The 24,844-nt window shown below is 39.0% G+C and overlaps 3 protein-coding genes across 5 annotated transcripts in view; 1 reads left to right on the forward strand and 2 right to left on the reverse strand.

Annotated features, from left to right (window-relative positions):
• Positions 1–10,691, reverse strand: part of LOC132186508 (GDSL esterase/lipase 1) — a 29,644-nt gene extending 18,953 nt beyond the window's left edge. For 2 of the 3 annotated variants that reach the window (XM_059600489.2, XM_059600488.2), the window contains exons 1-2: positions 10,542–10,691; positions 10,170–10,254 (exon numbers count right to left, since the gene is read on the reverse strand). The gene's annotated coding sequence lies outside the window, so the exon portion shown is untranslated. The remainder of the gene's footprint in view (positions 1–10,169; positions 10,255–10,541) is intronic. The other variant, XM_059600486.2, reaches the window with a different exon arrangement.
• Positions 4,488–5,166, forward strand: LOC148584869 (uncharacterized). The gene is made up of 3 exons (XM_088517543.1): positions 4,488–4,589; positions 4,739–4,972; positions 5,062–5,166. The coding sequence occupies exons 1-3, from the start codon at positions 4,488–4,490 to the stop codon at positions 5,164–5,166; spliced, it is 441 nt and encodes a 146-aa protein (XP_088373669.1).
• A 9,093-nt stretch (positions 10,692–19,784) lies between the features above and the next one.
• On the reverse strand, positions 19,785–24,780 carry LOC132186946 (GDSL esterase/lipase 5). The gene is made up of 5 exons (XM_059601072.2): positions 24,173–24,780; positions 23,935–24,056; positions 20,608–20,838; positions 20,274–20,529; positions 19,785–20,113 (listed from the first exon to the last, which is right to left on the reverse strand). Exons 1-5 carry the CDS (start codon positions 24,459–24,461, stop codon positions 19,869–19,871), a joined length of 1,143 nt encoding a protein of 380 aa, XP_059457055.2. The 5' UTR covers positions 24,462–24,780; the 3' UTR covers positions 19,785–19,868.
• Between the last annotated feature and the right edge of the window lie 64 nt (positions 24,781–24,844).

Below are 24,844 nucleotides of genomic sequence, written 5' to 3' on the forward strand. Positions count from 1 at the left end.
TTGACAGGGGGAAAAGGAATGATGCCGGAATACACACTTTGGTTCTATCACGGTGAGAAGCATGTACAGGGTCCTGATACCGGGTCTAATTCCAATCGCCCGGCCTCAGATGCGGGTGCATCCGCAAATCAGGGTGGAGACATGCACGGAATGTTGCGTGATTTATTCGGCATGCACGAAGTAGTTAGGGAAGACAATTGTGAGCCTCAGGCCGTAGTGCAAGGGGGTGAGGAAATTGTGACCGAAGAAGCCGCTGAAGGCGATGCACTAAAGTACTATGCCCTTCTAAAAAAGGCGGAGAAGCCACTTCATACTGGGACAAAACATAGCAAATTAAGTGCCACTGTTCACCTGTACAACTTGAAGTGTGTTGGTGGAGTTAGTAACTCGATTTTCTCGGCTTTCCTAGAGTTCATCAATCAGTTGCTACCCGAGACTAGTGAAACTCTGCCAGTTAATACATATGAGGCGAAAAAGTTTTTGCGAGACATGGGACTAGGCTATGAGAAGATTCCAGCGTGCCGTAATGACTGTATGCTATTCTGGAAGGGCAATAAAGAGTTGGATTCATGTACCGTATGTGGAGAATCTAAATGGACGGAAGCAATCAATTTAGATGAGGACGGTCAACCCATATCATCGGGCAAGAAACGTCCGGTGAAGGTGTTGCGGTGGTTTCCACTCATACCACGACTACAGAGGTTGTTTATGTCAGAACATACAGCACGCTTTATGAGGTGGCATGCAGAAGGCCGCACTAAGGATGGCGTATTGAGGCATCCAGCCGACGGCTTAGCATGGAAGTCATTTGACAATTTACATCAGGAGTTTTCAGCGGATAGCAGGAATGTAAGGCTCGGACTAACCTCTGATGGATTTAATCCATTTGGGAATATGACTACATCGCACAGCACTTGGCCTGTAATGGTTGTACCCTACAACTTGCCTCCTTGGATGTGCATGAAACACACATCTTTTATACTATCATTGATTATCCCGGGCCCAAGTTCACCTGGAATGGATATAGATGTCTACCTTCAACCCTTAATTGAAGAGTTACAAGAACTATGGAATGTAGGGGTTCGCACATATGACGTCTCAAAGAAAAATAATTTTGTTATGCGAGCGCAGTTGATGTGGACAATTAATGACTTCCCAGCATATGCAGATTTGTCTGGATGGTCTACCAAGGGTGAGAAGGCATGTCCGTGTTGTATGAACTCGACATGGTCAAAATGGTTAAAACATGGCCATAAATGGTGTTATATGGGGCACAGGCGATACTTGCCCATGGATCATCCATGGAGACGAAACAAAAGCACATTTGACGGCAACGTAGAACTAGAATGTGCCCCTGATGTGCCAAGTGGAGATGAAGTCATAAGCCAATTAGAAGGGATGGTGTTTGGGGATGAGAACGCCGGTCAGGCAAGGGAGGCTGAGAAAAAAGAAAGAAAAAAGCAGAAGACGAATAATGGCCATGTAGTGTGGAAGAAGAAAAGTATTTTCTTTAGATTGCCGTATTGGAAAGATAATTTATTGCGGCATAATCTTGATGTTATGCACATAGAAAAAAACGTCATGGACAACATACTTGGTACAATACTGGACATTCCAGGGAAAACGAAGGACAACCACGCCGCCCGCTTAGATTTGCAAGAAATGGGCTTGAGACGTACACTTCATACATTTGTGGACCCGCAGGATGGTAAGACCTATTATCAACAAGCTACCCACACGATGTCCAAGGATGATAAAACACATTTTTTGAAAGTGCTACGAAATGTAAGGGTGCCCGACGGATATGCCTCGAACATTTCTCGTTGTATACGACTTAAGGACCGTACGATATCGGGGTTAAAGAGTCATGACAGTCATGTACTGATGCAGCAGCTTCTACCTATTGCATTGCGTGGTTCACTTCCAAGCAATGTGGTTAGACCTCTTGTTGAGATGTCCACATTCTTCAGGTGCCTATGTTCAACAACATTGACCGAACAGGATATTGACCGACTACAGTGTGACATCTGTATCACGTTGTGCAAGATGGAACAAGTTTTCCCCCCCAGCTTCTTTACGAGCATGGTTCATGTGGTCGTGCATCTTATCCGTGAATGCCGACTCGGTGAACCTGTACAGTATAGATGGATGTATCCGGCAGAGAGGTAAAATTTGTTTACGGATATATTTCTATTTTTTGGTTTCAGGTGCCAATACATGACAAGTACTAACTAAACTGAAAATATGTATTGGTTCATATTTAGGAGCCTTGGAGTATTCAAATCTAATGTGCGCAACAAAGCGGCTCCCGAGGGCTGCATTGCGGAGGGCTACATAGCAACTGAGTTGGTGACGTTTTGTTCGAGATATTTAGAGAATACACCAACCTTTCACAATAGGATACAAAGAAATCTGGATGGTTCAAAGGGAAATGGAACACGAGTCCGACTCGACCGAATCACAATGACACAGATACACCGGTATATTATGTTCAACTTGGACGAGTTTCATCAATTGCGGATGTAAGTAGAGATCTTTTGTTGGTACATTGCATGCTCAATGAACTTGTGACAATATTGCTCGTATTGAATTATAATTAACATAATTTCGAATTGTAGGATGCACATAGATACGCTTAGGCGATCATGCAATAGGGGACGAACAACAGAGGCTCAGTTGGAGACCCAACATTATGACTTGTTCTGCGAGTGGTACCGTGACTACGTAAGAATGATGTGATGTTTACCTTATCACAATTGTCGGAGTTATTTGCGTGCAATTTTAAAAATCAACTAAAGCTAGTAACCGTGCGTTTCCATTGTACGTAATATATTCACAGGTCGATCGATTGGACGAGCGATCCAGGAATGAACTTGGTGACAAATTGGTAATGCATTGTAGAGGGCCGAGGGAGGCAGCAGTCAGATACAATAGATATGTGGTTAACGGCAAGCTGTTTCGCACTATTGCATCTGATGCCGGAAAGAGGACTCAGAACAGCGGGGTGTGTGTGCCGACTCTTGATGGCGACACGTACTACGGGAAGTTAACGGAAATAGTTGAGGTTGAGTATTACGACAGGACTAAGTACGTTATGTTTAGGTGTGATTGGGCAGACAACACGAGGGACAAGGGGTACAAGGTGGATGAGTATGGTATAGTACTTGTCAACTTCAAAAACCTTGTCCACACGGGAGACCTGGTTTCTGATGAGCCGTATGTGCTAACTTCACAAGTTGATCAGGTATTTTACGTACAAGATGATAGGTGCCCAGATTGGGCTTGCGCAGTAAGGACCAAGCCTAGAAACATATACGACGTTGGTCAGGTTGAAGGACATCAAGATTCATGTGTCAATTACCACGAGTGTGAGCCTCTTATTTTGCCCAGAAATGTTGATCACGATCTACAAGATCATATCGAATACGTCAGACACGACTTAGATCCAACCGAAGCGTATGTATAGTAGTATAATTAATTTTATATTTATGTTTTGATTGGTAGTTGTTCACTACATGCACATTACATCAACACACTTAATTAAGCTGTGCATTTGCTAAAATCTGATATATATCTCATGTAGCACTATTATTCATGCATACTTAATGTAGTAAATATTTCATACATTGTTTAAGAAATTAATTGGGTTTGTGGTGTTTTTTACAGGGTACCATGAGTACAAGGGGGAAGAGGAAAGCACGCAGGGGCTCGTCCGCAGTGCGGCAGTCTACGTCGCCTGGGTCTCCGGCAGTCCAACTTGATGACAGCGAGCAACAAGACGTTGCTCAGCTTCTTGGGATACAGGAAGGATATCGACCAGTTCTTCCAGGTACGATGGAAGGGGAGACCCCTGTCCATGCTCCATACACTCGGGTAGGCATGGCCCAAACCGGGTTTCGGGTTGATTCGTACCCGTACAGCGAGTTACGACAGAGTTATGAGGGCGATGTCGAGCGGCTTTACACCCAGCATAGCGCAGGTACGCCCGACTGTTTTTTTAAAGATTCAAAAGATTGAAAGTTTCTAACTATATTGGTGCAATATCAATTATATTTAACTACAACTACAATTTCATAGAATTCTAAACATTATTAAAAACTACAAAGCAGGTCTGGAGGACACTGAGACAGAGGCCCAGGAACACATGGCAGGTGGGGCACAGGCCACAGATGACCCGCAGCCCACCAACCCTGCTCCCGACGCTCGGTTACGCCCTCGGCAGGTCCGGATCATAAGTAAGTGTATATACTTTAATGTCGTTGTTGATTTGGTTTTAATTTACTTGTTACCTAGTATTGAATTCGAAATAACTTACCTAACTAATTTTTAATTTGTTAGGTACTGATTCTGAAGGAAACACCGTTATTGAGGTGTTTACCATTCTTGATTCGCACAGGCGGCCGGGAGTCCCCCCCGGCAAACGGATCATTTTGGAGTACAATGCATCATGCCAGCCCGTTGGATTTAGTGCCGTGCGGTTCAGACGGATGACCGGAGACATAGTTAGGAGCGGAAATTTCGTCCGAATACCAGACGATTGGACGAAGGTACCGGACCGTACCAAGGAGGATATTTGGGACGCCTTGATGGTATGTTTTTTAATAATAAGTTAAACACTAGTAATGTATATATGTATATATACACTCTAAGTACGCTATATATATGTGTGTTTAGTAAGTAAATGCATATACACATATTTTATTTTATTTTTTAATTTATCAATGTTGAACTTGTGCAGGCATACTTTTTCGTTCCACCCGAGTACAACTTGGAAGCAGTAAAAAATGAAGCATTTAAGGATATGGGCTCCAAGCTGCGGACTTGGAGGCACGAGCTCAAAAAAATATGTGCCATTACGGAGGAAGATACGCCGGACACTATACGGGCAAGACTGGGGGGACAGACGCTAGGCGAGTACAATCCCGTCGATCTGGATATCTTATTGGAGAGATGGTGTACCCAGGAGAATAGGGTAGGTCATGAGTTAAATTCTTAGTGTTGTGTACTGTCATTTATTGTAATTGTATTGGTATTAACATATTAAAAGTGTTAACTGTGTAGGAGTATGCGGCGAAAATGAAGAGCTTGCGAGCATTAAATGATTCACCACATTGCACCGGATCAATGAGCTATGCCAGGTTGACACATGAGGAGGTACGTGTGTAATTTATCCTATATATATCTAACATTATATCGTATTGATATATTTAAAAATAAATGAATTACCTATTTTAAATGCAGGCCGAACGTTTGGGCCATCAACCCACTCGTGCACACAATTATGTCAAGTCACACACGAAGAAGGGCGGTGGATATCCGAATGATATTGTGAAGGAGAGATGTGTATGATATTCACTTTTCATATGTTGTTTTGCTTGTATATTTGATAAATTATTTGCGATTAACAGTTGTGCGACCCACTGACTCAATAATTAATGTGACATTCAGGAAAAGATGAATGAGCTTATACCCACCGACCCTGCAGCATCGTCTAGCATCACAGAAGGAACGGTCAGGTGGGCGCCAAACGACGCATTCGCCCAGGCAATGGGAAATAAGCCTGAGTATGCCGGTAGGGTTCGGATGGCCGGACCAAATATTCTGCCTGTGCGGGGGACCATACGCTCATACTATACACCGTCACAGGCACGGTCAGGAAACGTCAGGTATTCCACGATATCACAAGACACACTTGATAGAGCGCTTGACGCGGAGAGGGCGAAGCACAAGGAAGAGATGGATGCGTTGTTGGCCGAGAACAATGCGCGGGTAGCCCAGCAAGTGGCGGAGCAGATGGCTGAGAACAATGCCCGGGTAGCGCGACAGGCAGCTGAACAGGAGGCTGAACGTCAGGCAAGGTTTGACGCCCGTTTTCGCCAACTTGAGGAAATGATCCGGTTTCACACCCCACCAGACAATGCTTCCCCACCCTTTGCGATGGTGCGATCGTCGGTCGACAGTGGATCAGGTACTGACTTTTTTTAATAGTCAATTTAGTTTTATAACTGTCCCTATATATATATATTTAGAATTTGGATATGTTGTAGTCATTCTAAATAATTAATGATGTTGTAAATCTTGCTTAAATTTGGTTTATATATCATGGTTGGTTTGGTGATGGATGTGGGTTAGAGTTTTGCTGGTTGAGATAATTATTTAGAGTTATTCATGCACGTATAAATGGATATAACTGCATGGCACGAAGCAATACATGCATATCAATATCATCAAGACCAGTTCTTCATAAACTTAATTTTGTAACTCTAAATATAAATAGATATAAATGCACTCAATGCTAGGGAGGGCGCTTTCCCTTTGTGTTTATCATATCTTCCATTGAACCCCCAACATTAATAACCTATATGGAAGTTCTATAATTGTATTCGGGCTCAATCGATTATTTGTTTGGTGGTTGTTTTATTGGTGAATATTGTTTGTTTTATCATTTGCAGGTAATGGACATCGTCGAGAGGATGCTATGGATGTCAATGATCGCTAGTCTGGTCGAGAATTTGAGGCTATTCACAGTTGTGTATAAGTTGATGTAATTGTATTTGTGTATATTATGTTAGTATGTGACATTTTTGGTGTGTTGAAGTTAGTTTATATATATATTTGTGATTGGTGTATATATATTATGTTATTTGTGTTATTATGGTGTGTTGAAGTTAGTTTTGATGGGTAGTTTGTGATTGATGTTAATGGATATGATGTATGTTATTTGATGGAAAAATTGTATATTATTTGCATGGTTTTGATGGATAGATTGAATATCAGGTGAACCGTAACACAAAATTCGGGTATAGTCCTGAAAAAAATCACAAAAAATATAGGGGGGAGGGAAAAAATCTGGTTCAAAACGAACCAAATTTGCCGACGTGTCAAAAATTGACACGTCAGTAATTACTGACGTGTCAAAATTGACACGTCGGCAAATTTGGTTCGTTTTGAACCAAATTCCTGACGTGTCAGTTTTTGACACGTCAGGAATTTCCTGACGTGTCAGTTTTTGACACGTCAGGAATTTCCTGACGTGTCAATTTTGACACGTCAGGAAATTCTTGACGTGTCAAAAATTGACACGTCAGGAAATTATTGACGTGTCACAAATTGACACGTCAGTAATTTCTTGACGTGTCAATTTTCACACGTCAGAAGATTTACTCACGTGTGAAAATTCAGCACGTCAGTAATTCCTGACGTGTCAATTTCGACACGTCAGGAATTCCGATTTCCTGACACCCACATTCTTCACGACCGAAACACGTCAGGAAAGCCCCGTCAGCAAGATTTACTGACGTGTCAGGTCGTCTGACACGTCAGTAACCATGGGTCAGCAAAAAATGTGTTTTTTGTAGTGGACATGTGTCTTATTTGTGGTTGTAAAATTTCTAACAAGAAATTTCAGCCATGAATGGAATATTCTCCAGTCGACAAAGACAAAGCACTCGATAAAAGCATATACCACATTAATTAACATAGTAGAAGAGTTCCATTGATCATACATTCGAAAATCTAGAGGAACAAAACAGTAAACAAGGAATAAAACAACATTAAGTAGCTCTACTTAGAACAACAATGCAGTTTTTTTAATATGTCAATATCTAAGGGATTAGAAGGTCTACTGTATCTCCGAAATCCAAAAATTTTAAAAATGCCCTTTAGGTGTCCCTAGTGACCCACCCAAAGTTCAATTAACCCATTAACTAGCGGTTTTAAGCCTAATTAATTATTTGGGTCCCTACAACCCTAGGTTGGCTTGCATGCTACCCTTGAGGTAGTGTTAAGTGCCAAAATATTCATATTTTAGCCCTTAAACATATATGTGTTAATTCTTTAGTGTTGTTAGTTTGTGATATTTTACTTCCTTTTTGTATTTTATTTGTTTTATAAGTTTTTGGAAGAAAAAAAAAAAAAAAAAAAAAAGCATTCCTAGAAGTATCAGGATTAAAGGATAAAATTGAAAAAAAGCTAGAAGACATGAAACGAGTAAAAGCATTTTGGTAATGCGATCGCAGCAGACCTGCGATCGAGCTCACTTCCTGAGAGGTCCAGACGAGCGAGTGCAAGGCGTGCGCTCGTGCGCACAAGAGAAGACTCGATCGCATTGCAATCGAGAGCAGAAGACACACGATTGATCGCAGAGGTGCGATCGAGCGCACACGGGCTGCGATCGAGGGCACCAGTGCTCTGGAGAATTCCAGAAGCTGCGGCCAGACTTCCTTTGTTTTCCATATTAAGGTTTTTTTAGTCCTAGTTGCACTAGGACTAAACCCTACGATTTTACTAGGGTTTCTAAGTTTTCTAGAGTATTCCTAAACATATAAATATACCTCTAAACCTTTAGAATAATCATCATAGAATAGACACAGCTTTGGGGAGAAGAATTGGAGGCTACTTCTAGGAGCAGTTTTCGGTTCTTTCTTTCCCTTTTCTTTTTAATTTTATTTTAATTATTTTTAACTAACTCTTAAGGAGGGCTAGATTGAAGCCCTAATTATGTTTATTTAATATTTCAATATTGGTGCCTTTGTGGTAATCATATTGTGTTGCTTTACTTGATTAATTCCTGTTTTCATGAATTCCTTATATGTCTTTGTCTTATCAACATATGCATATGATATGAACTAATTAATTAAATCAATTTGGATGACCGAGTCTTGGTTTTATAAGAGTAATAAAAGAAATCCACACCGAGTTCTTGGGTTAATCAACATGGGAAATCGGGAGTAGACACCCATACCCTAAGCCTCATGTGTTTGTCGATTTCCACAAATTTATGTTTTCTTAAAGAACAACTTAGTAGACACCCATGCTAAATCCTTTAAGAAAGAAAAGAATTAGAGTAGACACGCATGCCTAATTCGTTGCTTAGAAAAATCAATAGCTTAAGGAGTAGACATCCATACCCTTAGGTTGGCAAACATTAAGTATTCATAATATGATTGGATCATTGGCATATTGTTATACTATCTAAGTATGATTACTGGTGGATATCAAAAGCCCTACAATTATCTTTACCTTTTCATCTATCTTTATATATATATATTTCATAATATCAATTTAGTGACAACTTGATATTTTTTTATTAATTCTAAATAAAATCAACAATTATCATAGGATCGATCTTGTACTTGCTGTACTATACTATCGTTTGATCTTGTGCACTTGCGAGTTAAAACGTATTAAATATTATCTATTAATTTATGTAGTATTTGGCACAACAGGTGGGGTGGCCTATGAGCCACCTCTAGGCCATGAGGGTGGCCGCGCACCACCTCAACCCACGGGGGTGGCGCGCGGCCAACCCTTGACCAGATGAAGGGTGGCTCAAAGGCCACCCCCACCTCAAGGGTTGCACACGAGCCACCCTAGAGGTGGTCGGGGGTGGCCGCCTGCCACCCCTAGCCACCTCTGGCGGTGGCTCGCTGGCCACCCTCTCCTCTAGTGGGGTGGCTGCCGGTTGGTAGCCACCCCTCAATTTTTTTTTTTAATTTATATATTTATATATTTAATATATTTATTTTTAATTAAAAATGACATATATCATCATTCTATTGGTGTTCACGTGCTATACTAATGGAATCCGTCAAGTATTTTGACAAAATTTGATTACAGAAACTAAATTGTTATTTTGACATGTTCCGATAATCTCTAAATTATTATTATTATTATTTTATATCACACAGATAGACTTTTAATCTAGGACAACCAAATTGATTGATTTTGCATTTATATATTTTTTTTCTCATTTAAGTCTTTTTTTAACTGTTTTTTAGTTTTTTATATTTACTTTTTTATTTTTATAAATTAATTTATAATTGTTTTTTTTTTTTAATTTTAATATGTTTATATTTATATTAATTACATTACTAACTCACAAAGCGTCTAAACATATTGTACAATATATGTACATAGTAGCATGAATGTGTGAATACTGCAAAATCACACATCACACTTAATGTAGCTAGTTGCCTAAAGAGGAAAACATAAGTCATGGTGAACCCTCCGATATGCACATCATATCAGAAGAACATTAAAAAAAGTGAAGAATAAATTTTAACCAACATAAAATTCAACTCTTATATGCACATCATATCATTCAACTTTCAAGCACATCAAGCAGTAGGATAAAAGTGGAACTGTAAAAATCTAAACATGTAACGTACCTGTGTTGGTGGAACAGTAAGCAAAAGTTCTCTTTGTCAAAGAATCTGTTTTTTTACCAGGAAGCTCTTCAGAAACCTTTCCCCTCTGTGCAAACATAAGTTCATAGGCAACTTAGGTGTTTACAGGTATCAAAAGATCAGATTCTAATTAAGCTCTGAAACATAAGTTCATAAGAAACTACTACAAGAACTATTGAAATAGATCTCTCAGAAAGAAACCTAAAGCAAATTAAGCTCCCAGAACCCAAGAGCGTAGGCCTTCCCAAACAAATAAATACATGATGCTTTCAGTAATGAATGTGTTAGTATAGAAGGTCATGGAGGAAGATGTTTGTAGAAGAAAAGGATGAAAAAAGATTGTTGGGTACTTACCAGGGCTTGAAGAGATAAAATGAGTCATGTGGACTAGAAACTCCTTGATGTCCAACATTCACTGGGTTTATAAAACCAATTACCCCAGGGAGCACTGGATTTCATGGAAACAATTTTAAGTTGCTCTTCTTCATGGAATTTTGCAACTGAGAAGTTGTAATAATATTCTCTTTGAATAAGTGTAACAATTTAAAGTTGCACATAATTTGGTGATTGATTGAAGTTCTTTTCAGGAGCTTAAAAAAAAAAAATTATTGATATCTCATTGCTACAGTACTAGATATGACCATTCAGCAATAATTGGCAATTAGGATTGTAGAGGATGGTGACCTACTTCTGTTTATGAATCTAGATGCCAAGAATATCCCAAACACTAGGTCCCACACACAGTATAATTATAGTGTTGTGTTTCTGAATCTTGTATTTACTTGGATTGATAACACAACCTTTTGATTTGTAACATTTGATCTTGTGGCATACTCAAATTGCATAGTTTCACCATAATTAGGTTATGGCTTTTCCCTTACTTAACAAGAAACTCTGACATTGACAGTGAACCGATAAGCAAGTAATCTACATTTTGGCAAGTCAATCCAAGAAAACTAACAAAAGAGTTGGAGATCACTATGAACACAAAGATTAGACAGAAAAGAAGTGTTTGATGACATTCCAGTAAACATGATATGTCGAATTAGGGAGCTTTTTGGCCTTTCCACTCAAGTTTCTCTTTTGGCCATGATAAATTTATGGAGCTGAAAGCCTCTGTGTGTATGAGAGAGAGAGAGATTTATGGCCTTTCCACTTACAGTTTATTTTAACTTCTACATGGTCTACTATACACACCAGATTTATGTATCATGAACAACAACAACACTAGAATGGTATTTTAAATCAAGAAGAAAGAAACAGAAGAAACATATTGGCAACTCGATTTTTCATACTTCCATATTTCTTTCAGTTTAGTAATGCAGCAGATTACTAGAGTTCTTAAAATGGACTTATGGAATCCCAAGTAGAATTTCTTTGAAGCTATATGATCCCCCCTCTATTTGTAATGTAAAAACCCCCACTTTAGTTGGCAAAATCCTAAACTTTTATTTTCCTGACTAATACTTCATTGTAGAAAGGACCTGCATTACACATTTGTTCCCGTCTCTCCCAAAAAACCCCTAGCCCCTGTTTTTGTGAGCGCCGCACAGATGAGAAAGAGGGGTGGCCTTTGCTGCCTCCCCTCCTCCCCTTGCCCTCAACTCTTTGTGCTAGGCAATTTACTTAATGCTCCCTACCCTTTGTGCTGTGCTTCCCCCTCTTTCTCTTCCCCCCCTTTCCCCTCTTGTGTCCCGCTTCTTCCATCCCTCTCCTCCGTTTTGTTAACAGCCTTTTAGTCTCAAACTCTAACCTACCATCTCGTCCCCTTGCCTTCTCTTTTGTTTTTCCACCGGATCTGTCTAGGCTCTTGGATCGACGCGAGTCCCTCCTCATGGCCATCCGGCTCCGACTTGGTCCGTCGCCCCTGCCACGGGTCTGTCGTGTTCCGGCCTGCTTTCCTCCGACGCTTTTTTCCTTCCGACGAGGCCTCTATTTTGGGGTTTGGGTGTTTTCTACTTTGTCTTTCCTGTTTTGGTTCTTTCTACTGTGTTTTTTGTTTCTTGTTGTTCCTGTTTGTTTGCTTGGGATTAGTTGTTTTTATTTCCTATTTGTTTGTTTGGTTTTTTGCTTGTTTGGCACTCTATGTGGGTGCCGCCCTTGGGGTTTCACTCAAATGCTCCCCTCTGGTTCTAAGTGCACCGCCGATCTCCTCCGCGCCCACTTTGCCGCCCACCATCCACTGCCGGTCTTTTCTCGCGCCCCCCATTGATGTGCTCTCAATGCCACCTTCCACGTCGGTTTCCAGCCAGCACGCAATCGGCTTCCTCTCGGCTGTCGTCATCCCCATAGTGTGCTTTCTCTGTTTTTTCCTTTGGTTGTTTTTATGATTTTGCCTATATTTGCTTTTTTTCCGTTGTTATTTCCCTATTCGTTTTCATCTATTTGTTCTTTTTATTTAGTTGTACTTTCATTTTTGTCCTTTTATTTCCCTGTACGTTTTTTCTTTCCTGTTTTTGCTTGTGATAAGGCTCTATCCTTTCTCTTTGTTTTCTGGCTGTGAGTATATCTGCATTTGGTCTAGACCTTTGGGTTATGGATGTGAACGATATCCTGGCTTTCAGGTTGAGGAGGATGAGTATCGGCTTGGGGGTTTTCTGTTTTCAAGGCCGAAGAATAAGCGCTACATATGCATTGAATTGTGTTTGTTTGGTATAGATCTAATATTAAACCTAATGATTCGTCATGGGTTAGCAGATGATTTGTTATGGTTGATTTGGTATGATTGGTAACGTTTAATTTTAGCTTCGACTATGATTTACTTCAAAGCTTTTTGCTCTGTTTGTAAGAGCTTTTTTGCTCACAATTTTTATGAATGAATGAGAATGGAATGCTTCATTTTCACCAAAAAAAATAAATAAAAAATAAAAAAATAAAAAAAAAGGGGGAAAAGAAAGAAATGACTTGCATTGATTACTCAGAATTCATATGCAGGAAGAGCTATATGATTGGCAAACATAAAAGCACTAGATGTTTAGGTTCAACAGCATGCTTCTACTTTTATAGCTATAATCAAAGCAAGCTATTCAAGATCATATACAGAAGAAAATGGCATCTTCAAACATAAATGTATCTTCGCCTAGGCGAACCACAACATATTTTGCAATGAGAATTGAATCGGAAAACATACATGCTTTGTGATATTTGTGTGTAGAATTCTGGCCTTCTCTGCAATTACATCCACCTGTAAAACAACATATTATGGTTCAGGTTTTGATTCTCAATCTCAATATCATTAATCTATTGAAGGCAATGCAACAAAGAAGATGACCAAAACATTTGAATATCATCTAACAGCTGTAAAATGAAATAGATGTATAACAAATTTTTGATAGAAGAGATTTCTAGACTATGTCAAGAAATAAACAAAGCCAGAAGGACCAAGAGAACAAGTACATACTGTTAGAATATTTTATATTATTCTCTAGGCTTATTCCCTACCTTAATTAGTCTAGGGTTTCTTGCTTATTAATTACTCATAGCCTCTCTATATATAGAGGTCTCTGTAATCATTCTCAATATATCCATATTAATATAATATAGAAGAGATGTAGTCCTTATATGCTTCTGCTCTCTCTCTTCTCTCTCTTCTTAATATACTTAACATGGTAGCAGAGCCACTTTCTTGTGGCCTCCAATAAACGTCATTGACGTTTCTCGGTGTTCCCTTTGGCGATCTCACTATTCCGATTGCCTGCGCTCCGCTACAGTAAATCTCTTCCACGCCTTCAACGCAGCCTCATCTGGAAAAGAAATCCCAAAATCAAGGTGGCAAGGCATAGATCTACCAATCTGGAGAAGATCCGCCGCCAACAACTCAATCACTCGCCGCCCGAAGGTGTTGGCATTTTGTCCACGCGCCGCCTCGTTGCTTTGTTCGCTTCGGTCAGGTTGCTGTTCCATAGATTTGTCGCCGGTGGTTTCAATTCCGTCCAGAAATCTGCCAGCCGAGCTTCGACGCACAGGTAGAAGGCTCTACGCATGGGCTTCACACGCCCAAGTGCCTTATAGTGGGAGGCACGTGTACTACACGTGCCAAGCGATCCCTCTTCTTGCCTACCACGTGTCATCCAGAGATGCTGCCACGTCAACCCTAGTCTTCAATCCGGTCTAAAACCGGTTTCTCACCTAGTCATCGGGTTGAAAACGGGTCCAAAACCAGTTTCTAACAGGTCCAATTACTTATGGCCCAACTGCCCAAGCCGGCCCACTCTCAAACCGGTCCAGTAAGCCAAACCTACCCACTAGTTGGACCCGGTTCACTCAAATATGAAACAAATTGGATCCAACCCATTTCAACCGAATAGGCCAACCGGGTCAATTCCTACAACCCAGTCCAAATAGTCAACCTGGTTAATCGGGTTAGAACCGGGTCATATCATTTTCAAGTCATACCATATTTAATGGTCCATGGGTTTTGGCCTATTTTGGCCCAATCAAACCAGCCCAATCTGCTCAATCCAATAAGGCTCCTGCCCAGCCCAACTCACTGTCACCAGCAACCACTGACGGTAGCCAGCAGCCGCCGTCCTCCGCCACTTTCCGGCCACTACTCAGGCGACTTTCCCGCAAAAAAAAAAAAAAAAATCATTATTTCCCTTTCTTTTTCCCAAACTCAAGCTTGCACCTTGAGTTTGAGGAGGGATGTTAGAATATTTGATATTATTCTCTAGGTTTATTCCCTACCTTAATTAGTCTAGGGTTTCTTGCTTATCATTCATAGTCTCTCTATATATAGAGGCCTCTGTAATCATTCTCAATATATCAATATTAATATAATGTAAAAGAGATGTAGTCCTTATATGCTTCCGCTCTCTCTCTCCTTAATATATTTAGCACATACAATATTTTAAAGCTAATCTAGTTAAAGAGTAATCCAATAGAAGGACCAACTATCATTTTTTTTTTTTTTTTTTGTTTTGCAAATCAATGATGTCAGTCATATATTAGTGACAATATAAATTGTCGCTAATATAGGATATATCAACAACAACACTAGATTGTCACTGATATATACCATATTAGCAATGACAATGTCGTGGTAAATAACAAATGGTGACTCTTGGATCGCTGATATTAAATTTTTGCCTGATATTAGCAACGACTTTTGGGTCACCACTAATAATGCGGTCACTAAATACCATTTTTCTTGTAGTAGTGTAGTTGTCATTTACGATTATCTTGCATTTGGTTCTATAACTAGAGTCAGGCAGTTTGAACTCTCAAGCCCAATAAAAAAAAAAAAAAAAAAAGAAAAAAAAAAAGAGGAAGTTTGAACTCTAACTCTTTGCTTTCTCTTTAAGTCAAGCAAGGACTCTTTGTTAATTTACAAAATCATTTCGATAATATGATTATAGGGGTTTCAAGAGACATAAAACTGAGTGAATGGGAGATCTACTTGATGCTTGGAGATGAGACATGAGTTCCAATTTTAACTATTGGAGTTATTAATTTGTATTTTGGATCAAAAGTTTTCATTTTATTTGACTATCTATATGTACCCTATATTTGCATAAATTTGATTTTGGGGTAATTACATTTTCCTCCCATCAACTACAATGCATTGTCACTTTACTCCATGAACTGACAACCCTATTGTCCGACCCCATCAAGTTATCATTTTGTGCCCAAAACCCCAATTCCGACAGTCAAAGGCATTAACTCAGACGGTCAACCAGTCACTTTGCCTCCATAAACTATAACGCATTGTCACTTTGCCCTCTTGAACTACAATACATTGTCACTTTGCCCCCATAAACTACAACGTATTGTCACTTTGACATTTTGAGTTAACACATTTGACTGACGGAAATTGAGTTTTGGGCACAAAATGGTAGTTTGATGGAATCGGACAGTAGGGTTGTCAGTTCATGGAGACAAAGTGACAATGCGTTGTAGTTGATGGGAAAAAAAAAGTTATTACCCCTTTGATTTTTATAACTCTTTGGGTAAATGTGATTATACTTCTATTTTTTTAATAATAATGTGGTAATAAAGAAAGATAAATTGTTTATTTGTTATGGATTGATTATTGATGGTATTTATATTATTACTCATAATTCTCATATAGCTAATAACTATGGCTTTGGACCTACATCTAGTTCTTTATATTAAAGAGTAAGGTTCTTTCTACTAACGAATCATATCTTTCACACTTATGTTTTGTATATATTATCCAAGTAGGATCCAAATACTGGCTTGGCCAATTGGAACCTGATGAGTTCCTAGTTTGCGAGTCCTTCTTGGAGGGTGGTAAAATGACCAAGAGATTATTTTTAGCAAAATAGTGTAGGTCCAATAATGTGCTTCAGTTAGTACATACTAACGTAAGTAGTCCTACAAGTGTCCAAACACGATGAGGTTACAAGTATTTCATCACTTTCATTGATGACTAGTCTAGGTATGGTTATACATAGCTAATTGTAACACTCCACTTAATTACACACTAGGAAAATATTTTTCTACTCACCAGTTTTAGCTTATAAGACTAATATTATTTTAAAATTTCGTAAATGTGAGTTACTTTAATAAGTGCGTGCATGCGCGCGCACGCGTGTGTGCGCATTTCCAAAATACTCTACTTCCTACTTGGTAAGCAATCAAACAAGTTTTGAAGTATTTAATGATCCATGTTGGAAACTCGTTAAAAATAAAGTTTTAAAATAGTTGTATTTAAGGTTTTTATAAAAAACAATCGATCAGTCCTCTCAACAAATGACCCAAGGAAAAACGCTAGCCACATTTGCGTTTTAACCCAAAAAGGACTAGTTAATTTGGAGCTTCCTTAAAATTCATTATAAAGCCCAGTTTCACCTAGTAATTAGGCAATGTGAGACTTAGCACCAATGACTATCTTTATAAACTACTCACTCTATGTGTGTTTTTTCTCATCTTCCCAATATAGGACCAGAGTATTACAAACTCCTCCTCTTAAATTTATGACGAGACGTCATGCAGTGCTCTAGTACCATATGGCTTAACGTTCTTAGGTGGCTCTGATACCACTTGTAACTACCTAGGAAAAAACGCTAGCCACATCTGCTCTATCACCCTAAAAGGACTAATTAATTTGAAGCTTCCCTAAAATTCATTATAAAGCTTAGTTTCACCTAGTAAGTAGGCAATATGGGACTTAGCACTCATGACTATCTTTATAAACCACACACTCTATGTGGGTTTTTTCTCATCTTCCCAATATGAGACCTGGGTGTTACAAACTCCCCATCTTAAATTCCTGACGTCCTCATCAGGGCCACATCATGGTGCTCCAGTCCCACATGACTTGGCGTTATTAGGTGGCTTTGATACCATTTGTAACAACCCAGGGAAAAGCGCTAGCCACATTTGCGCTATCACCCCAGAAGGACTAGTCAATTTAGAGCTTTCTTAAAATTCATTATAAAGCCTAGTTTCACCTAGTAACTAGGCAATGTGGGACTTAGCACCCATGACTATCTTTATAAACTATCGATTCTATGCGCACTTTTTCTCATCTTCCCAATATGAGACTGGGATGTTACAACAATCGTTTGGTGCATTGAACGTTCGATCGGTGATAGTATGCATACTCTTAGACATTATCTTTTTGGCAAATACACGTGGGAAAGTGCTCTCTTTAAGGGTCTAAGATAAACCTTAGGTCCCATTTTCGTCCTTTTCTTTATACCCAACCCCATAGGAGAGAGGATCACCTTAGAGAGTCGATCTCACCTTAGAGAGGATCACCTAGAGCTTGGAAAGCTCTCACCTTGAGGTATAGAAGTTTAACCTAGCTCTAATCCATGTTCATTTCTCTTACTCTAAACTTTGATTTACATATTTAATGATGATTTGGTATTTTCCTTTTATAAAAGGCTTAAAGTTGGTTCCTTTATGGAGAAAAAAAAAAAAAATAGTTCTTGCATGAAAAGTGTAAACTTTAGAAGTTTCCTTTTTAATCTCAAAATAGTGTTAAAGTAACTGCCTTTTTCAACACTTTCGAGAACTTTCCTTTGTTGCTTAATGAAGAGAATGTGATTATGAGAGTAAAGTTAGGACCTTCGATGTTTTAAAGTAACGATTGTATCCTTGCTTGTTTTAAAACGTTTATGCTTGATGTTTAGTGTACTTTAGGAGTGCTGGGCTAACATTAGATTAGGTTCTTGTTGTGAGTACACTTATGAGTGTTGTGTCCCACATTAAGAAAATATATATATAAAAAAAAAAAAAAAAAAAAAACACTTAATATACTTAAGTGGACCTTAGCCCATTAGCTTAGGCTTTTGGGCTAGAGTTTTGTTCAATTATGTATATTAATGTACTATTTTTTTTTTTTTTGACATGTCCACACAAGGGAAGGGGGAGGAGAGATTCGAACTAATGACCTTCGCTTCATGAGCCGTGGATGTAAAACGATTAATGTCTTGAGGAACGATTGATCGGTTAGTAATGATCGAACGGTCCTTACGAACGATTGATGAGTATGGGCAGTAAATGCACGATAAGGGCTTTTATGTGCATGACTAGGTTTTTATGTAAAGGATTAGGGTTTTGCTTAGAGTCTTGACTAATATTAGAGTATGACTTTGCACAAACGTGAAGTTGATCTTTTAAGATCTCCAAGGACGAACCAAGTGGTCGAGGTAACTAATCGCCCTGGAGCTTCCAAAATGCTTTTGTCATTTAACATGACTATTTCTCCATAAATTGTGCATTTTATGATATTTATGATTTTTTGTAAGACCCCGCATAATTACATGACAATTATTTTAAATAGTTACCTATGTATCATTCATGTGAATTTTTGAATAATTTAAGTGAAGAAGTTATCTTTATTTATAAACACAATTGCACCAATGTTCACATGTTTCACAAAAAGTTTTAAAAGACTTTAAAACTTCTAGAATTTTATGATCGACGACGTTCCGACTCAAGGAGCGATTTTTCAATGGGCAGTTCAACGCAAATAAAATTAGTCATTTCTACCCCATTTGGCCTAATGGGAATACTGGCCAAGCCACGCCCATTCCGAGCAAATGTGCGTGGCTCAACCACCCCATTGGCCAAATGGGGGATAGCTGGCCACCCCTAAATTGTAATTTTGTTCTTTCCTTCTTTTTTACTTTTTTTTTTTTTTTTTTTGTGTTTTTTCTTTCAAGAGAAAAATAGAGGCTTTTTGGACTTTTAATCTCCTAAAAACCCACGTGTGTTGCCCATGTCCCATGTCCCATTTGAGAAGACTGATTTTGTTAATGGAATGGTTACATTTACGCTTACAAAAACTTAGTAAGGGTACTTTGCAATTTTTTAAACATTGGAGACAAAATCAAAATAGAGGTATCACTTGAGGGGGTATAAAGTATTTTCCCCTTTAAAAAATAAAATAAAAAATAAAAAAATGAATGACAAGAAATATACTATAGAAGAATGACATCAAACACGTCTTATGTCAATTGTTTTCTTGGATGTCTTGTTCCTTGAAAACAAAAATCTGATTATCTTTCCTCCTTTCCTAATCCTTTTCAGAAGCGACCAAAAAAGAAAAAAAAAAAAAAAAAAATGTCGAACATGACATTTTTTTTTTTTTATTTATATATATATAACTATGATAGAAGAATAGGAGTCACAACTTCTATGTCATTTGTTCTAATTCATGTAAGATTGAAGCATTTAAAGACAAATTAGTTTCAAAGGCAAAAAGACTTAAAGATATTGGAATAGATCCCTCAGGTTGTGAGGCCCCACATGGTTGGCTTTGCTTGCCCCATTCCACATTTGATCTGCCAATTGTTTGTGAAGCCTTTCTGTGAGATGGTAAGAGTCCCAAAACACATATTGGTTGGGATTCTTACAGAGTTGGAACTCCTTCACTAATCTTTTTCCACCACAGCTGAACACTCCTCTGACCTTCCCTGTCCCACAACATGCCCCTTTCCCTTCCTTGAAACCTTCATAGAAAAAATTCAACAATTTTCAACTTTGTTCAAAAGAGAACACAATTTTCAACTTCATCAAAATTCCCTCTCTTTTTTTCGTACTATATATATGCATATATATGACACAAAGCATGTCATTAGGGTGTTAAAGAATGTGCATGTACATACATACCATATTTTGAGGGATGATTCATTCTTTGTCTGAGATTGATGTTGAAGTTTAAAATTGAATATCTGAACCCATTTAACTGCCTCTCTAATTTTCGGAGGAGCATGGACAAAGCTCTGTTGTGTAACTTTGCTAGCGAGGAAGCTTCCTCCAAGCAGCTACCATTGTTTTCTGGTTTGATGATTCTCATGCCTGGAAGACAGCCCAAGGGTGGCAAATTGATGAACCCAAATTTCCTACCACCTCTTTTATATATATCCTGCAACAATGGAAAATAATCCCAAATGGTTTACTATGGAATTTTTGGTCATGGAAAAAGAATAGAGGTAGAGCTTACTTTGATGACGGCTGTCAAGTTTCCAATTACAATCCCAACATATTCTGATTTGGAATAGGAGTTGAGTACAGTGGAATTGGTTAAGAAGGGACTCAAGTAATCATTGCTTCCAATGCTAAATAGGTAGACAGCTCTTGACAATGTCATTTTGGCTTCATCATTGCCTAACTTGTGTCTCAACCAAGTCTCCACCTTCTTATGGTAACTTAGCTGTGTCTTAAGATCAATAACCTGACAAGGAAATAAAAAATGTTAGAATACTTTTCAATTTTTTTTTGGAGGACTATCAATGGTTAATTCCCTTTACTTATTCACCACTTCTAGCCTTCTATAAATAAATATAATAGTAATACATTTTACTATACACTTCAATACAAGATATAGCCTTAATGCTTCATCAGTTTATCTCTACTCTTTCATTCTCTTTTTTCTTTCATATTATTTTCCTATCATATATTTTTACATGGTATCACAGCCATATTTATGCAGCCTTCAACAAATGTCTTTGAAGTTTTCTTGGTGTCTCTTTCGTGGCATGTTCGCTGACGATCTCACAGCTATTCCAGATGTCCACATTCCGCCACATGGCTCCTCTTGCACTATCAAAGTATTCCGAGCCTTCCTCAAACTAAATTCTTGAATTTAAAACTAGACTTGGGTTTGCTAGGGAGAAATCTCTCAATCTATGGATCTATGGAAGACCCACCTCCATCGCCACCACACGCGCCGCTACCCGACACTGACGGAAATTCCATGTGCTTTAGCCGTACCTACTTTTGTCGAAATAACCACCAAAAGTATTTTGGCCCAAAATCGATGGATATGTATAGTTTCTGCCCATTTCGGCACAACATGCAACACTAGACCTCATTACTAGTGCTCCCACATGCCTGCATGTGTCAACAATATGCAACAAGCGCTGACATCACACACCAACGATTTTTGCAGTGTGTCTTCTTCATGCACTCATGCGTGACATGCTTTTTCACATATACCATGCGTGTTCACAGAAATGGTTGACTCGGTCAGTTGACACAACCCACCAGTTTTTAAGTCGATTCGGCCCTCCTCATACTTGATCTGATAAGTTCGACACGATGAATTAGGTTTCATACCTTTTGGGCCTATTCAATGGCCCAAACCGGCCCAATCCACAATCTGTCGAAAGGGTTTCAAGCCTTTGTGGTCCATTCAAGCAGGCCCATTAAGCCCCAACCCACGAGTTTTAGCCTAACTCGACAATTCAACGGCCCATAGGTCTAGGGTCAACTTAGGCCTTCCAGGCCTAGTCAAAAGCCCACAATTGGTTAGTCCACCAACCTAGCTCAGGATGCTTTACTCCTCCGGCAAGTCAACGATGTCTCCCAGCCACTGTCACAACCAAGATTTGCCATCATCCGACGTCGCAACCTTCCCTCTGGTCACCACCTCTGTCGTCCCTTTGACAACATCTTCTAATGTCCTTCCAGCCATTGCATTCGCCCACTTCCTCTAGCGTCCTTCTTGTCACCGCCTTCATCATCCCTTCGGCCACCTCCTCAGTCGTCCCTCCGGCAACATCCTCCTTCCATTGCATCCAGGGTCGCATTGGTGTCCTTCCAGCCACTGACTACGATGACCTCTTCTGGCATCCCACCGGCCACTGCCTGCAGCGTCCCTCTGTTAGCCTTACAAGCGAGCTTACTTGCCTTTACTCGCGTCGGACTGGATCTTTTCCCATCTGAGCTCACATTCATCTTTACTCGCTTGCCGCACAGGATCATCATTAACTTCATTAACAGTTATGAGATGCCAAGTTGTCCATATCATATCCATTCCAGCAAAAGATAAAATTGTCTTTATTTTCTAGACTCAAGTTTACACTGGAGTTTGTAGAGAGATATTTATAATATTTGTATATTATTCTTTTTATTCAATTTCTTTGTAGGGTTATATAGTATCATTCATTCTCTTACTTATTTAGTCTAGGTATGCTTACTAGCTATTCACTCATAATCTTTCTATAAATAGAGATCATTGTAATATATTTTTATATTAGTCTCTCCCCACCTCTCTCTTTTCTATGAAGATATATTTCTTAAAAAAAAAATAGAAGCATATAATTAAGTAATGTAGTGCATTCGCCCCGTCATATTTGAGGAGTCGGTTTGTTTTATCTTGACTTTACATTGTATTATTTATTAGAGCAATGCATTCTACCCCACCATCTCCCCCACCATCTCTTCACCCTGTCATAAATGCATTGTTGACATAAATGCATGTTGTGAAACTGTACAAAAGACAGCCATTATCACCTTCTGGGCCTCACTTGACGTTTGACAAATCAGGTATGCAGTAAATTAGATCTAGTGGCCCAAACTAAAGCTTACATTGCCACATATTCAAGTCAACATCTATGCCACTCTCTCATCACATGAACACACAACGAAAGGTTGCCTTCCAACTGCTCAAATACATGAATCGCAAAAAGTTGCCTTGTCAAACATATTATTAATGAACCCCAATAACATGCGAGTGCCGTTAAGAAAACGTATGCAAATGCCATTCACAATTCGGGTGTTTTTTATTCTAATTGGATATTATTTTTTAAAATAGTAAAAAAAAAAAAAAAATGATCCTTATTTCTATCAAGTAATTTTAGAAGTTTATTTTCAGTCACTTTAAAAATAATGTTGTTTTTAAAATCATTTAATCAAAATTTAATAATAATCAATTACAAGTCCAATAGTAATTTTAGAAGTCACACAATTCTTAAAGAGAGATTTATAGCATTACTTATTTCTCTCTATTAATTTAAAAAAAAACAATTAGGGGTGTCAAAAATTACCGGGGAACCGAAATTGGAACCGGAAAACTGGGGAGCTGATTCCGATTCCAGTTGCAAAAAACCAAAAACCGAGGACCCCGGTTCCAATCCCAATTTTTGCCACCCGATTATAACCGGAAAACTAAAACCGGGTATTTATTAAACCGGTTAAAAAAACCAATTTTCTTAAAAATCGGTTACTGAACCAGTTACACACCAGAACCCCACACACACACACACACACACACACACACACATATATATATATATATATATATATTAAATCGATTAAAAAAATAATTTTCTTAAAAAACAGGTTACCGGATCGGGTATAAACCAGAACTGGCCGGTAACCGAGACCCGATTCCCTCTTTCGGTCCCAAGTTTTGACCAAAAACCGAGAATCGAAACGGGGTTAACACCCCTAAAAATAATATCCAAGAGAACATCATGAGAGCGAAAACTAACATTTCCCGTTCACAAAAGCAACTCTAGATCTCTCTGATGTGAAATGCACGTACCTCGCCTTGAAAGGTTTCAACAAGAGCCCCCGCTCCGGCTGACGCAAAATTCACTCCGTTGTAATATTGAGGATTACCCGGCTGCAGAAACGGTGGAATCAATGGCAACTCGGCATATTCAGCTACAGTGAAACATGTCCATACAAGAGAAGACAAGAAAAAAAGATTATATATTTTAAGCAGCTAGCAGACCAGACAGAATATTTGTTAGTTAACCAAAACAGATTTGAAATCTTACCAATAAAATCTGACACCAATCGGCCATCAGAAAACCGCCCAGTTGGGAACTTGAAATAGGTTTCCCCGTAGGGCCAGAAATTTGCTTGGTCGAGGGTTGTGGTGTTGATGTAATTGTTGTTGCCGGCGTCTAAGAAAGAGTCGCCGAATATGAACAAGGCAACATGTTGTTTTCTCGAATGCACGGATCCCGTTGAGAGGAGGAGTAGTAGATGAAGAAACAGAACAAGGAAGACAAAGCTTCGGCTTCTTGTTCTTGCCATGGCCGTCGAAGACATATTCCTCACCATACTTTCATTTTTCCAGCCTACAATATGTTTCTGAAACAAAACCAACCCTCGTAAAAACTAATGTTTCCTGTGCAGGATCAAGTCAGCGCGATTCAAGATCTAACGTGATGCCCGGATAAAAACGTGCGTTTCTTAATGAACAGGACAGTAAGTCAAGTGATTAATTTAAGGAATTATTCAAAGTCGACGTCAGGTTGCCGATAGCTTTGCCTCAAAATTCAACGCCTGTCTTAGTAATTGGAAGACGGCAATAATAAAAATTTCAGTTAGAAAGACACGAACTAAAATACATGAAAATGGTGGTTTTTTTTTTTTTCCAGTTCAGACGATGGCTGTCGGCTGATTTTGAAACGCGTGATGAGTGAGTCACGGCCCCGCCTAAA

This window comes from Corylus avellana, chromosome 6 (genome assembly GCF_965113065.1).
Source record: "Corylus avellana chromosome 6, dhCorAvel1.hap1.2, whole genome shotgun sequence".
NCBI lineage: Eukaryota > Viridiplantae > Streptophyta > Magnoliopsida > Fagales > Betulaceae > Corylus > Corylus avellana.

Coding starts and splice junctions, on each gene's coding strand:
- LOC148584869 (XM_088517543.1), top strand. CDS start 4,488: ATGACCGGAGACATAGTTAGGAGCGGAAATTTCGTCCGAATACCAGAC. Junction 4,590..4,738: donor ATATTTGGGACGCCTTGATG/GTATGTTTTTTA, acceptor GAACTTGTGCAG/GCATACTTTTTCGTTCCACC. Junction 4,973..5,061: donor GGTGTACCCAGGAGAATAGG/GTAGGTCATGAG, acceptor TTAACTGTGTAG/GAGTATGCGGCGAAAATGAA.
- LOC132186946 (XM_059601072.2), bottom strand. CDS start 24,461: ATGGTGAGGAATATGTCTTCGACGGCCATGGCAAGAACAAGAAGCCGA. Junction 20,839..23,934: donor TTGAAACCTTTCAAGGCGAG/GTACGTGCATTT, acceptor TTTCCTTGTCAG/GTTATTGATCTTAAGACACA. Junction 20,114..20,273: donor GAATCATCCCTCAAAATATG/GTATGTATGTAC, acceptor TTTTCTATGAAG/GTTTCAAGGAAGGGAAAGGG.